This window comes from Gopherus evgoodei, chromosome 1 (genome assembly GCF_007399415.2).
Source record: "Gopherus evgoodei ecotype Sinaloan lineage chromosome 1, rGopEvg1_v1.p, whole genome shotgun sequence".
In the NCBI taxonomy this organism is placed as follows: domain Eukaryota; kingdom Metazoa; phylum Chordata; order Testudines; family Testudinidae; genus Gopherus; species Gopherus evgoodei.
Window position 1 is genome coordinate 246,414,961 of NC_044322.1, and position 15,432 is coordinate 246,430,392.

The following is a 15,432-nucleotide window of genomic DNA, read 5'->3' on the forward strand; positions in this document are numbered from 1 at the left end:
ACATTTTCCTATTTTTAACAATATTTTTCTCTCCCCACCCCCCGTGTTTGTAAAAAACCCACACAATCAAGTAGGAAAACTGATTAAACACAAAATGATGTCAAATATAGAAAGAAAAACTGAAAAAATAGAGAAATATTGTTTACTCTAGTCTCTTTCAGTTATAGTAGACATCGGTGTTACATTTAACATTATTCGTTTAATTTTTTTTTCATACAGAATGTGATTTGTATCCCTTTAAAAGATTGTAGCTAGTGAAATAGCTGTGATTAAAAGATGTTAGGTGTATCTTCCAGATACCAATGATTGGCCCAAATTAAGATTCTTTTTAGGCTTCAGGGACCTGGAAATAGCAGTTTACGATGTTTTCCTTGTATTGCTTTTCCCTTGTTTCTCATTACTAAGAATATTTGCATCTAAACAGGATCATTATATCTAAGCAATTCATCCATTTCTCTTCACTTTAAGTAATAATTATCTACCAGGGTGTCCTGATAATTCCCAGAGCAAGTCGTGATATTACTTGCAGGTCACAAGAGAATGATTTTTTAGGTGGGTAGTGACTATTAGCCTTGAAGAAATGAAGAATATTTTTCTACAAATATGCTGGAATGAAGAAATAATTTGTATAGAAAATATAACACTGAAATAGACTGATGTCTACATTGAATGTTGAAGTTTTTAGATGTCAGTAGCTTTTAAAACCTCTAATAAATTTAACCTAAATAATTTTCCATGCTTTAGTATATTCTTGGTTATTTTGGGGTTTTTATTTTTCTTGTTCACATCATCGCTATTTGCTTCTCAATATTATAATCTGTTGAGAAGCTCTGTGGCAGTGAAAGGCAGTAGTCAGTGTATTGCTGTCTTGGCAGCTCCAAATATATTTCCACGGAATTTTTTGCCATTATATGTGTGGTGATTTTAGTTGATTTAATAGCTCTTTTCTCTTTCCTTGTTCCACACCCAACATTAATAGGCATATAATACAACTCTGGTAAACTTGGTTGTCGGCTACTAACCACTGAAGAAATAAACTTTAATATGCCCCGTTTTTCAAGATCAGAGTGTAGTCATTCAAGATTTCCCTGATAAAGTACTGGGACCAGGTTAACTGATTTTTATTTGGCTTCCCTTGTCATAGTCTTTCCTCTGTTTATGTCTACATTTAAAGCTATTCATGTTTCTAATGGTCCTTCTGTTTCTGGATTTTGTTTCTGATATTATCTTTGAACTTGAAAATTGCTCTTCTAGATTCCAGTTTTCTTTTTCCTTTTCCATAAATATTACTGAGCTCAATGATGGTGTATTATTAATCTGGAATAACTAATAATACTCTTTTGAATATTTTAAAATTAATGAAAACACAAATACCCATGTGCTTTTTTGTAAGATATATTGTGCATCTAGTAGTTCTGTTTTTTATTTATTAATTATTACGGCCTTGAAATTGTATTTTTAGGTATCTGACTATCCTCTTGTACTGTCTTTGGAGAATCACTGCAGCCCTAAGCAACAGGAAGTAATGGCAGACTATTTAGAAACTATTCTAGGTGACAAACTTCTTACTACAATAATGGTGATACGTTTCCTACAGATCTACCTTCCCCTGAGGTAACAATGTTAAATTTTCTCTCTGTGAAAGATAAGAAAAAATTCTAGTTTCCTGCAGTAGTTGTGATAATCCCCCTGAAGCATTTATGAAACTGTCACATTTGGTGTTTAAAACATCTTTGTGCTTCAGATGGTTAAAACAGAATAAATTCCGCATCATAGAAATAATAATAAAAAAAAGTAAAAACCAAATCATGCAGGTTGATATGCCCTTGTTAAGAAAATGGTGTTTCATATAACAACTTGAAATGTAGAGATGAAAAGGCATAATAATCCACTATTTTGCAAAGTCTTGGATTTTCCAGTTCACAAAGTCATGATTTAGCATTTTCCTTAGGCTTTGAACACATTCAATCTTTTATATGAAAATATAGATAGTTAAAACTTGTTGTTACAGTTTATTTTAAAAATTCAGACATGGCAGGCGGCTGCCGTAATGTGCCGCATTATTATCATTACTTGTATTATGGAAGCACCTAGAGGCGCCAGCCAAGATCAAGGCCCTATTGTGCTAGGCAATGTATAAAGCACAAAGGGCCAGAGTTGTGAAGCCCATACTCACATTGATATATCATGAGTATTTCCTCTGAAATACATGAGACTTCTTGTTAAGTAAGTTACAATTCAATATGAGTAAGAGTATGACAATCTGGCCCATAGTAAGAAACAGTCCTTTCCCTGAAGAGTTTACAATCTAAATAGACAAGACAGATAATGAGAGAAAGGGAGTATTATTATGCCCATTTACAGATGGGAATATATGCACAGAGACATTAAGTGATTTGTCCAAACTTATACAAGAATCTGTGCTATAGCCAGGAAATGAATCCCTCAACCCTGAGCCCAGTGTCTTAAACCACAAAAGCATTCTCAGTATGCTTGACCTAGGCAATGTTTGTCAGCTGGTGAACTGTGACACCTAGGGTGGGTCACAGAACACAACTGGGGGAGAGGGTCACAAGGCATTGAAAATTTATTGTGCTCTCAAGCAAAGAAATTCTTGCTCCTCTACTCCCTGTACACTCTTGCCATTGAGATCAAGTATTATCTATTACTCTTGAAACACAAATGCCAAATACATTATATAGGCTTATAATTTATAAGTTTTTTACTCTTATTTTTTATAGGAAATGTAAGTGTGTGGTGTAATTTTTTACTTTTACTTTAAATAGTGGATCACTTACCTGAAAAGGTTGAGAATCATTGTCCTAAGGGAATAAAAAAAAATTGCCACAAAGAAAGCAATTTTTGGTTGCAAAATAGTTTGCAAAGGTTTTCCAAAAAGAAAGGACATAGATAGTATATATGCTTTTATAAACAATGTTATGGTAGGTATTTATTCATAAATATTAAAAAAATTAATAAATAAGCCAAAATGTTTATAGATTTGACCTTAGTATTTGCTGCAGGCTTACCATCATACTAGTCTTGTATTATTTGATTTTGAACCTTTGAAAAATCATGCCATAGAAAAAAAGCACAATTACATTGGGTGATCTGGGCTGCCTCAGAGTCTCTCAATATACAAGCTGCAGTTATCAATCTTGGTGCTGTCTAAGAATTCTATGTCCTCTACAGCAAAATTGAATAAATTATAGGGCCTGTAAAATAAAGACATCTATATTGAGTGCCCCTCCATAGACTGATTACTGGTGGTTGTAGGGAATGTCCTTTCTTTTGCCAACTCTATAAGCCACTCTCTAAATATGACATTGTGAGGTTCCACATTTATTTTCTCAAATGTTTCCTATCAACTATCACAGTTTCCAACTAAAAAGATCCCCGTCCCCCACAAAAAGCTAGATTTGCAGACTCAACCTTTGATTTAAGAGTCAACCTGAGTTCTTTCTTTTTCTGTCCATCATTAAAGTAGTAAAAAAATGTCATGTCAAATTAGGCCCAAGTTTCTCCTTTGTAATCCCACTGTCTTCAAATTCTGTCCCCAGTCACACCTGAGCAATTCCAATGCTTGTAATTGGTTCATACAGATGGAACATAGTACATAATTCTGATGATGGTGAACAAGTAGGACTAAATCAGCTCATTATCATTTAGCTGGGTTGGTTCAGTGGAGTTAACATGTAAAAAACAGTAAAAAGTTATTTTGTCACTAAACTCATAACTATGGCTCTGAATGTGGACAGGGAGCAAATTTGCGTCTGACGAAGTGGGTATTCACCCATGAAAGCTTATGCTCCAATACATCTGTTAGTATTAAAGGTGCCAAAGGAGTCTCTCTTGCTTTTTACAGATCTAGACTAACACGGCCACCCCCCTGATATGTGTTAATGTAGTTATCCTTATAGTTCTGTTTACATACTGTATGGATTGGATGCTTTGAGTTCCATTCCCTTTTTTGTAAATACTCTGTATAACCCATCTATGTTAATACATAAACTTGTCTTTTTCATTTAATATTTGTGAAACAAAGAAAACTGGCAAGAAGAATAATGTTGTTTGCAAGGAACAGTTATCATGGTTTAGTTTGATTCAAGTTACAGGGTCTTAAGATCTCTTTTTTCAGCAGGGTCAATACACAATATGCATTTATTTCATCTAAAGTGTTAGCTATCTTCCTTCCTCTGTTAGCATGTCACCTATGTGTAGTTTTCTCAAATTCTTTTCTAGATATTAATTACAAACAGTGCCTTATTCCAGTGTTTCTCATACTTTTTATCGTTGTGTCTATTTCTGTCAGACTAAATGAGCTGGATCCCGACTTCCATGTGTGCTAGAGACACCATTCATTTACATCAACTATTAATGAAAGACTAAAATATAAAACTACGATAATTCCTCAGTTAACATTGTAGTTATGTTCCTGAAAAATGCTAATTTAAGCAAAACGATGTTAAGTGAATCCAATTTCCCCATAGGAATGGGGCAGGGTTAGGTTCCAAGGAAAATTTTTTCACCAGACAAGTGTCTGTCTGTCTATCTCTCTATCTACACAATATAAGTTTTAAATAAACAATTTAATACCGTACACAGCAGTGATGATTGGGAAGCTTGGTTGAGGTGGTGAAGTCAGAGGGTGGAAGAGGGTGGGATATTTCCAGAGAATGCCTTCCTGCTAAATGATGAATTAGCACTCGGCTGAGCCTCAAGGGTTAACACATTGTTGTTAATGTAGCCTCACACTCTACAAGGCAACATGAATGGAGGGAGGGGAGGCAGCATGACAGAAAGAGACAGAGTCACACACCGTGTGTGTGTGTGTGTAGTGTGTGTGTGAGAGAGATGCACATTCCCTTAAGTCCTTTAAGTACACTGACCCCAATCTAAGTACACTGCCTTTTTAAGTAGATTCAGCAAGTTGAGACAGCAGCTGCTGCCAGCAAGTTCCTTTCATACTGAGCCCTGTCATGTCCCCCCCTGCTCTATGGAGATGGGTAAAGGAACAGGGGGCAAGAACGGGAAACCCTGACATAGCATCCTCTTCTCCGCCCCTGCACAGCAAGCAGGAGGCTACTCGTAAGCAGCTCCAAGGCAGAGGGCAGGAGCAGCGCATGACAGTGGGGGAGGACACCTGAATTGCCTGGCAATAGCTGGCTGGGCGGCTGTAGCACAGGGAACTTAGGGAAGCTGATGGGGGGCTGCTGTCCACCCTGGTTCCAAGCTCCCACCAGCTAGCTCCCATGGGCTGCTTTTTCTGCAAGAGCAGACAAAGCAGGCAGCTGCCAAACAACATTATAAGAGAGATTGCGCAACTTTAAATGAGGGTGTTCTCTAATTGATCGTAACAACAAAACAATGTTAACCAGGACAACATTAAGTGAGGAGTTACTGTACGTAAATTACAATAGCCTTACTTTACTATTTTTCAGTGATTGGATGAGCATGAGAGAGGCAGTTATTGATGAGAAAAATGAAAATCTGGAGTGTTGGAGATTGTTTGGACATAATGTCCTGGAATGGTTTACATAGTCTTCCTCTGCTTCCAAATACTTCGATAGTAGTGCCCATGAAACCTTTGACCCCCATCCTCCCTCATTTTGTCATCTTTACCTTCCTACTGTCAGACACTGAAGCAGCCCTACTGCTGCTTCCTCCGCCTCACTCCTCACCCTCCACACATTGCAGCTTGCTAGTTGCATGGGACAGACCTCAGTGGACTTTAAGCAAGCATGCAGGAAATTTAGAAAGAGACTGCATTGTATTTCCTTATTTTGAGATTGTAAATAGAAAAATAAGACTTTGGAGGCCCTTCCCAAACACTGTTTAGGCCCCACCATTCTGGTCAGACTGAATAGTTAGCCTACCTTACCCCACTATATGGGGCTTGATTTCATTGTTGATGAAGAGAGTTCCATGTTTAAAAAATCAGTATACAGACCCAAAACAAAGTTAACAGCAGGCTCTTGTGTGGTAGAGCTCTCTTCTATTACATATCTTTCTCTTTGGTGTTATTGATACAGAAGAACAACTGTTTATGAATTGGCAAACAATGATTGTGATTCAGTTTGGAAAAGAGAGAATAAAAAGCATGTAATGTTTTTTGTCTTTTTAATTTACACAGACACTAGAATGATACTTCAGTTTTATTAGAAACATTATTCCCATCTGCTCATATTGAGAGGGCAGGGTGCCAGGAGCTTTTCAAGGAGCAAAGACTAATCCCTGGCTCAAGAAGATGTTTCTTAAACTGTGGTAATTTTGTTGATCATTGCCCTGACTTTAACATCCTTTTTTGGCGAAACACTAATGGAAAGATTATATAGAAATACCTCTGATAATATCTGGAGAGCACTCTTTTTTGATCCCTGTCATTCTGATTTTAGATCACAGTATGGTATGAAGACTTAATGATTGATAGTAACCTTTTATTGATGGAAATATTAAGCATCCATGCTGATTTTATGTAGATCACTCAGCAGGCTATAGTTGTTATTGACATCTTTACAGACCCTAGTAGTGCAGACTGAGTATATTAGTTTGACTCATCTTCTCCTCCTGGAGATGGCCTAGAGATTAGTACTAGGGAATGTTCATCTATTTCAACAACTTTCTACTGCTGGCTACTAGTGTAATCTGTTCTTACTCCCTCCCCTCACTTTCCCCGAAAAACCCGTTAGTATATTTGGCATTTAAGGAGACAGTAAGATGTTTTTGGCTACAATATTAGCCATATTGCAACAATACTCAGCTGTACACCTTTATGTCAATGACTCAGAAAGACATGGCAGTTCATCTTTCCTAGTATCTATCTGAGATTGGGACTTGAAGGTCAGAGTGAGGAGAAGGAGGAGCATAGCCACTGCCTGTTGCCATGGCAGCAGCAACTCAAAGAATGAGTTTGCCACTGCTGACCAACCTCACAGTAGGAACAAAGAGCTAGAACTAGGAATATTCAAAGTAGGCTTATTTTCAATTATTTTTTTAAACTCTACAAATGCAGTAAAAGTAAATTTACAGAGAATGTTTCCTGTATATTCATATGTGTGTCTTTTCCTCCTTGAAATCTAGATAAAACTATGATAAAAACAATATAAAAGTCATGGCACTATTTCCCAGAAGCTTTGATTAAAATAAGTCTCTCTTTCTCCAGTTCCATTTGGTACATAAGTACAATTAAAAATAGTACCATTGAGAATACGTTTGATATAATCTTCTTAGAAAACCTCTAATAGCTTATCTCCTGTGCATTCTAACAAAGACATTAGCCAAAAGACACATGGAGATCTTAACCATTTCCCCCTATTATTATGCAAATCTGTGGATTGTGACACTCTCCCTTTCTTTCTCAGCAATCTCTTAACATTTCCCTGCTCCTGCTCCAGTTGAACTGACCAGAAACATCTTTCAGAATAAAGTGATCTCAAACACAAAACCTTAATAGCAAAAGTCCTTCCAGTGTTTCCTAGATGGGGTTGGGTAGCAGTTTTTCATCCTTCTTCCACAGCCTGGAAGGGACATGCTTCATTGCCCCTTTTCCTGTGGGAAGGAGGAAGGTGCTGTAAGAGAACTGGATTTGACATAACTTGCAACCATCTTGTACACTTAGGACACCACACAGGAATAATTTGGCCTTGCTTAGGCAGATAGAACAAAAACAACTGCAAGCTGTAATTCTACTGACTGGGACAGATAAAGTGAATGTACAGATTCATGAGAATGAGGGGAAATGTGGAAAAATGATCTTGATTCTGGTTGTCTGTGTTTGTAAGTTATTTTGCTGAAGCTGCTTTGCTGATAAGGAGAATAATGATTGTTATTGGTGTTGCTAGGGAACTTGTTAGCCTATTAGGGGCTATTATGAGTTATGTGCTTTGTCCAGAGAAAATCTATAGAATTTTGTTAGAAAATATGCTTTGGAGCAGTCCAAAGAATCTTTTTTTGGGAGCAAGGATCTGGCACCTAAACTCCCCAGCAGCTGGACAGAAGAGGCGTCCCCAGAAGGCTGGTTGCTGATTCCTCAAAACTGTTTCAGACTTTAGGTAAATATAAATGTTTGGATAGCTCTAATCCTACTGATACAGCATATATGTATATGTGTGCTTAAGATCTAATAAAAAAAGTGGTTTTAGGTAAAAACTTATTAGACAGAGGAGCTGTGCCCCCATTAATTTATCCCTGACATCGCCTGGAGAGAAAGAGTTAAGTTACCACTACTTTGGGTTCTGAAAACCCTGGGTAACAGGAGGGTTGCCACTCTACTGGCAAACAGACCCTCTCTATTTATTTTCCATTTCACAGTGAGAACAGGGAATCTTTTGTGCCACTGTTCCTTTCTGAAGGTGTCTCTTGATTGGTTTATTGATTGATTGTATGGGATGGAGGAGGAGCCTCGTCCTCCCCTACACCAAAAGGCTTCTAGTCCAAAGCCTTTAAAGAAATAGTAAACTTTCCCCACTCCTGCCTCAGAGATTAAATTATCCCTCCCTAGGACCATTTCCTCTCTCCCAGCACCTGCCTCTGCCATTTCCCAGGCCTTCCGTTGCTCCAGAATTACTGGAATGGGATAGCCTAGTCTTACAGGGCCAGCATCCCTGATTACACTGATATTTTTAAAAGGGCCGTTCCGGCACCATAATTCTAATGTTTTTATTTGTGCTGAATTTTATGAAGGGGTAGCTTAACTGTTCCCATATGCTGCAATTTCTTCACCTTTAATCAATATTGATGTGATCAAAGGGATGCTTGAATTAGAAAATTTCCATTTTTAAACTGCATTATTAATTTGGATTTTCGGGGCTTTATTTTCTTTTTTCCAAGCACTATGTTTGCCCACTCTCCAGACCTTTTACTTTTCTATGTTTCCTAACAATTTGGGAAATGTGAAGAAAAGGAGTTAGTGTCAGCCAATTTTAAAGATCCCTTGGAGGCAGAGGATTGCTTCCCTTTTTTAAAATAAAAGGCAGCATACTAGGTTAAAAATCTATGGATATGCAAGAAGATTTTCAAAACTAAAGAAGTATTCACATTTCTCCTTCCTCTCCTCTCAGTCCTCTTTTACAGCTTCAGCATTTGTCTTCCATCTTTCTGTGATCTGACTTTTGACCTTTCTGAATCTGTGACAATCAGGAAGGCAGTATCTTATTTTTGCTAATGTGCCTAGGCCTTTCTGCTGAGTCTTGTGGTACTTTAGTTGTTCTGGCATGCATCATACCTTGGGCTCAACATCACCTGAATTAAAGTACATTTTACCACAGGAGCTGTTTTTGCTGATTTACTTATTTAAATAATGTGTTCTAATCTATTGTGTCAAGAGATTTAAATTAGTGCTAGTCTCAAAATCCCTCCAGCACATATAGGCAAAAATTTTGTTGGGTGGCAAATAATCTTATATTGATGAATGCTAAGTATTATGGAGTAAACTGTAGAAAAGTTGTGTCAACTGGCTTTTTGTTTAATGTGCACAGAAACAAACATTAGTGGCACATATCCTGGTAGAAAAGTGAGGCTTTAAATATATTTTTATTGACCAAGGATTTCTAAATTAGTATTGGTATCCCTATTTCACAACCTGTATCGTTATTGTTGTAAATTTTATACTTTTAAAATGTTTAAAACATAGTAGATAATTTTATTGTGTAATTTCAAACATGAAACTGAAGGTCTGCACAGAAAGTATTTAATTAATTAAATTAATTAAGGATATTAAGGATATTTATGTAAGGATAATCTAAATAAAGTACTCAAGCTACTTACACAGTACTCCATTTTTTCCACTTCTTTGTATTTGTTGTTCCTTTCCCCCCCAGTATGAAGATGTGACATGAAACTTAGATTTAAAACGTCATATCTTTTGCAATTGATGATTCTGGTTTTAGTAGTTTGTGGTGGTCTTGCAAAATATTGTACCAAAATCTCTTTTTGACCCCAGAGACCTGCTGTAATTCTATCTGAAACCAACATGAATGTTATCATTTCTCTTTGATAAGATGAAACTACCATCTTAACAAGATATTTCAGACTACGTGTGCCTATGGAAAAGAGCTTTTTAGTTCTGGGTTATATTGTGCCATCAGTCTATAAACAAACCTCCAATTGCCTTCTGCTTAAAATGTGATGGCACAATATGAGCCTCTGTTATTATGAAGCCACTAGTCGCAACACCAAAGTTTAAGTTTGGGTTAATCTTTTCTACTTAAAGCGAAGTTATATACAAGGTGCAGTAAATTAATACAATATCAATAAATACAAGCATGACAATTCCCTTTTGGATCTATGAAGTGAAATCCCTTTTGTAAACATTTGAACAAACAGATGACCAAAAGTGTATACAAATGTTGTTAAATATTTAGAAATACTAATATATGGTAAAAAAAATTCAGAATTCTGCAGAAATATCAGCAACACTATGCACATTCAAATTCTGCTAAAAAAATAAGATATTTACAAGAAACAAGGCTCATCGATTAGTGATTTAGGCAGTGTTAAAGTGCACCTGTATTCGGAGTTACTGTTGTAGGAAGATTACATCAGTCCTTACACTAGAGCATGGATGGTAAACATTAAGAATGTGCTATCTCTTCCCCTTGCACTCTGACAATTTGATCCTACAAACAAAAGGCCTCTGTTGAAAAGGAGAGTGTCAGCAACTGAAAATTGGAATTTAGAATGTAATCCCTATTTCCACCTTAATTATAACTCTAGTATTTGCTACCATAAATGCTACATTTTGTGTAAATGATGTTTCTTTTTATGCAAACTTTGTATTTCTTAATGGGTATCTTAATAATGAATCACAGGTAAATTCAATTATCTGTTATATAATGTGTAAGTATTTATATGTTTTCACAACCTTCCCAGACCAATATTAATATAAACCCTGAATTCTTTGCTACTTCATGCGAAACACATGATGTAGTTATGTGACTCGCATGGTCTAAGGGGTTAACTAAATCCTGTTGCTCTGTATCAATTCACTATATACAGAGCTAAAGATAATGAATGTTATAAGATGACCATTTTACTGTAGAGATTATATGGACATTATCGTCTCTAAGGACATGTCTACACTACCATTTATGTCATTCCGAGGTGTGAAAAAACACCCCTTGAATGACATAAGCTTCTCCCGCCGACATAGAGTCGCTTGTTGAGGTGGCTTTATTATGTCGACAGGAGAGTGACTACATGTCCCATCTTATAGCAGCGCATCTGCATTGGTGCAGCTCTGCTGCTGTGAGCTCACTAATGTAAACATGGCCTTAAATGAAGATTAGGCTCTGTGGTGCTGATGTGAGAAAACTTATGGAGTCTCTCTGTAGTAACTGAGAGCCCTCATCATCTAGAATCCCATCACTGGCCATTGGGGATATTTTCTACAGTCACAGATCAGCTACATTGCACTGTAGACAATCCTATCACACATTCTCTCTATAAACTTATCATGGTCAGTCTTGAAGCCAGTTAGGTTTTTTGCTCCTTCTTCTTGCCTCGAAAGCCTTCCCTCCTCTGATGGTTAGAAACCTTTGTCTGATTTCAAGCCTAAACTTGTTGAGGGCCAGTTTATATCCCTTTGTTCATTTCAACATTGGCACTTAACCTAAACAACTCCTCCTCCTCCCTGGTATTTATTCCTCTGATACATTTATAGAGAGCTATCATATGTCCCATCAGCTGTCATTTGTTTAGGCTAAACAAGCTAAGCTCTTTAAGTCTCTTCTCATAAGGTAGGTTTTCCATTCCTCTGATCATCCTAGTGGCCCTTCTTTGCATCTGTTCCAGTTTGAGTTCATCTTTCTTAAATATGGGAGACCAGAACTGCACACAGTATTTCAGATGAGGTCTCACCAGTGCCTGGTATAATGGTGCTAACACTTTTCTATCTAAACTGGAAGTATCTTGCCTGGTGCATCCCCGGATTAGCCTTTTTCTTGACAGCTCATAGTCATCCTGTGATCAATCAATACACCTTGGTCTTTCTCCTCTTCTGTCACTTTCAACTGATACATCCCCATGTTATCACAAAAATTCTTGTTAGTCCTTGTGTGTGAATTTCCAGTATTAAATTTCATCCCATTTCTATTACTCCAGTTTTCAGTGTCGTCCAGATCTTCTTGTATAATATTCCAGTCCTCGTCCAACTTTGTATCAGCTGCAACTTTTATTAGCACATTCCCACTTTTTGTGCCAACATCACCAATAAAAAAAGGTTAAATAAGATTGGTCCCAAGACCAATCCCTGATGAACTCCACTGTAATGCCCTCCAGCCTGACAGTTCACCTTTCAGTGTGACCCATTGTAGTCTCCCCTTTAACTAGTTCCTTATCCAATTTTCAATTCTCATATTAATCCCCATCTTCTCCAATAATTTCCCATGTGGAACTGTATTAAATGTCTTACTGAAATCTGGGTAGATTAGATCTACTGCATTTCCTTGTTTAAAATAAATCTCTTATCTTGTCAAAGAAAGTGATTTGTTTGATATGGTATGACTTACCTTTTGTAAAACCACGTCATATTTTATCCCAATTACCATTTACTTCTATGTCCTTAACTACTTTCTCTTTCAAAATTAGATATAAGACCTTGCAGAAAATTGAGGTCAAATTACAGGCCTGTGGGTTCCCAGATCACATTTTTTCCCTTTCTTAAAAATAGGCATTATATTTGCAATTCTCCAGTCACACGTACTACCCTTCAGTTTACAGATTAATTAAAAATCATTGCTATTGGGCTTGCAATTTCATGTGCCAATTCCTTTAATATTCTTGGATGGAGATTATACAGGTCCCCTCATCTAGTCCAATTGAACTGTTTTTTGATTTCTACCTTGGATGTGGTAATTACTACTTCCATATCCTCATTTCCATTAACCACCCTGCCACTACCACTAAGCTCTTCTTTACCCTTATTAAAAGCTAAGGCAAAGTATTCGTTTAGGTGTTGGGCCATGCCTAGGTTATCTTTGATCTTCACCCCATTTTCAGTGCTTAGCAGTTTACTTCTTCTTTTCTTGTTTGCCACATGACCCATGAGCTGCAATATTCCCCTCTGAAGACTGCCTGGTAGAGAGGATTTGTATTGTGGATGGGATGGCTTGTGACTTCTGCACTCAGTGAGAGTCTCTTGGCGCTAAGCACATTTGAAAATCAGAGGAATTAGCTTCAGTGCATAAATGGGAACCAAGTTATTTGGAAACTCTGGCTCCAGTTGTGGATCTGAGTGCTTTGGAAAATCTGTCCCTAAACGTAATTTCATAAGTACTTTATATCTATTATGTAATCTGTGATCATATTAGCAACATAATACTGCATTCTTCACTCAGCTAATGAACATTTACTTGGAAAAAGCAAAATATAAAGAAAGGGGCCTTGGGATAACCTTAGTGCCTTTGCCAAATTTCCATCTTTCATTTAATACAAATTTATGCAAATATTCTGATTCATGGTTGTCTGAAGATGTGGTGCTACAGCCTTCTCACTTTGTTTATATATTACTTATTTACTTAAAAGAAACATGCTTGTAATATTGTTCTACAACACTCTTTATTATTATATGAAATAGTTGCCTGTTTTTAACTGCAGAATTACTCTTCATACCCACTAATAGATACTCTTATATCAAAATTAATTCTTTTTAACTCTGTACAGTGATTTTAGTAAGGCAACAAGGGAAATGTATAACAACCACTAAGACATGTAAAGACTTTTGATAGTTTATATTTTTTTGTTTGGCATGCTGATCAAGTAAGATGCTGTCATTTACCTAGAAATGAATGTCATTCTGCTTATGAAGTAATAGTTCAGTAAGATGATTTTTGCTGTCTGATAATGGTTACCATTGGAAACTTGACTCTGTACATTTTGTATATCTATATAAATTCTGTAATTTTAAATTTTGTCTATTTTTTCTGTCAGGAATAATAAAGCTATCAATTTTTTAGGTACTGTATACTTTGAAAAATGACACTTCCCTTAGGTACCAACAGATCCCTAAATTTGTATCAGCATCCGATCCGTGATCCACAACATGATCTGCAAATATAAAGCAGATATCCACAGTTTTGCTGGGCTCGAAGTATCAAGACTCCGAGCTCTATTAAGTTAACTTTATTGAAGATATAGGATAAAAAAAAAAGGTCCTGCTGTGCTTATACACATATGAAAATAAGTAATGGTAGGATCATAGCTTGGTATACAGGGCAGCAGTGTACTATGCAAATAGGGCACCAAAATTCCTGCCTTCCTTAGCTAGAACCACTTCCATAGGTGTAGTCAGATATCAAAACAAGCATAGTTCTCACGTGTGTGCATTTGTATTTATAAAAAACAAGGCGATGCTTAATAAACAATACCATCTATGTCCACCTATATGCGTACACACCCATTGTGCTGCCGTTGGCATTCAGCCAATACAGTCTCACTGACTCGTACCTAGTACCAATATGGAACAACAATTTCTTGCTTGCCCTTGCTATGTGGCAATCACATTCTTTTAGTAGATGGGTGCTGAATACCCACTTCTCTTCTTACAATACTCTTGCTCATTGTTCCAGCACTGGTGTGTTTTACACGATGGCAAACTTCATTTGTGTTGTTACCTTTCTTCTGCTTATTGTATGGAGTAATCTGTTATGCTCAGGTTTTTTTGTTCTCTGAAACTTGCATTGTCATGAAAGGTAATTTGTTTGGTAAGATATTTGGTTGTCCATTACTCTAGAGTACTTGTTTGTGAACATCACCCCACCTACTTCAGCACCCATAATTCTAAAACGAATTACATCTATAAAATACATTTTGAGAATAGGTGTCGCAATATTTTTATATGAAAATGTATTATTAAATGCATTATTATGCTTTCTACTGTTTTCACAGGAATTAAAATTCAAAATATTGGTAAAAAATAAGAAAGTTGGAACACTTGAAGAAACTGTTCTCAGGAGAGGTCTTGATAGCCATGGTGAGATAGGGGAATTTGTAGAAGAGGTAGAGCAATCGGAAGATGATGAAGCTGATGAAAGCACTCCCTCAACACCAAAATCTCCTCTGCTAAAAAGAAGAAATGCAGTTAAGAGATCTCCACCACCCCCTCGAAAAAAGCGAAAGGTAAAAGTATGCCGTCTCATAGGAAATTAGAAGGTGAACAGAGGAGTTGTTTTCTTTGTTTGGTTGATTGTTTTTTAAAGTAGCTTATGATATATCATAAACAAAATTTAAAGGGTAGGTTTTAAAATTACAAATTCTTGTTAAAGCATAATATTTAAAAATAGTATTTTTCATCTCATGGCTCCCTTCGTTTCCTCACTCAGGTAATGCATCCAGTCAAGATACAGCATATTTTGGCATCCAGTTCAAGTGCAGTCCTTCTCAATTGCTTCATGCCAAATTGTACTTTCCCTGAACTTCTCCATTCTAACCATGTGC

The 15,432-nt window shown here is 36.7% G+C and overlaps 1 protein-coding gene across 1 annotated transcript in view; it reads left to right on the forward strand.

Annotated features, from left to right (window-relative positions):
* The window catches only part of PLCZ1 (phospholipase C zeta 1), a 128,057-nt gene that overhangs the window by 52,439 nt on the left and 60,186 nt on the right, over positions 1–15,432 (forward strand). Inside the window, 3 exon segments of the mRNA XM_030549213.1 lie at positions 1,463–1,577; positions 1,580–1,614; positions 14,884–15,120. Of these exon segments, the coding sequence (XP_030405073.1) occupies positions 1,463–1,577; positions 1,580–1,614; positions 14,884–15,120 (387 nt within the window).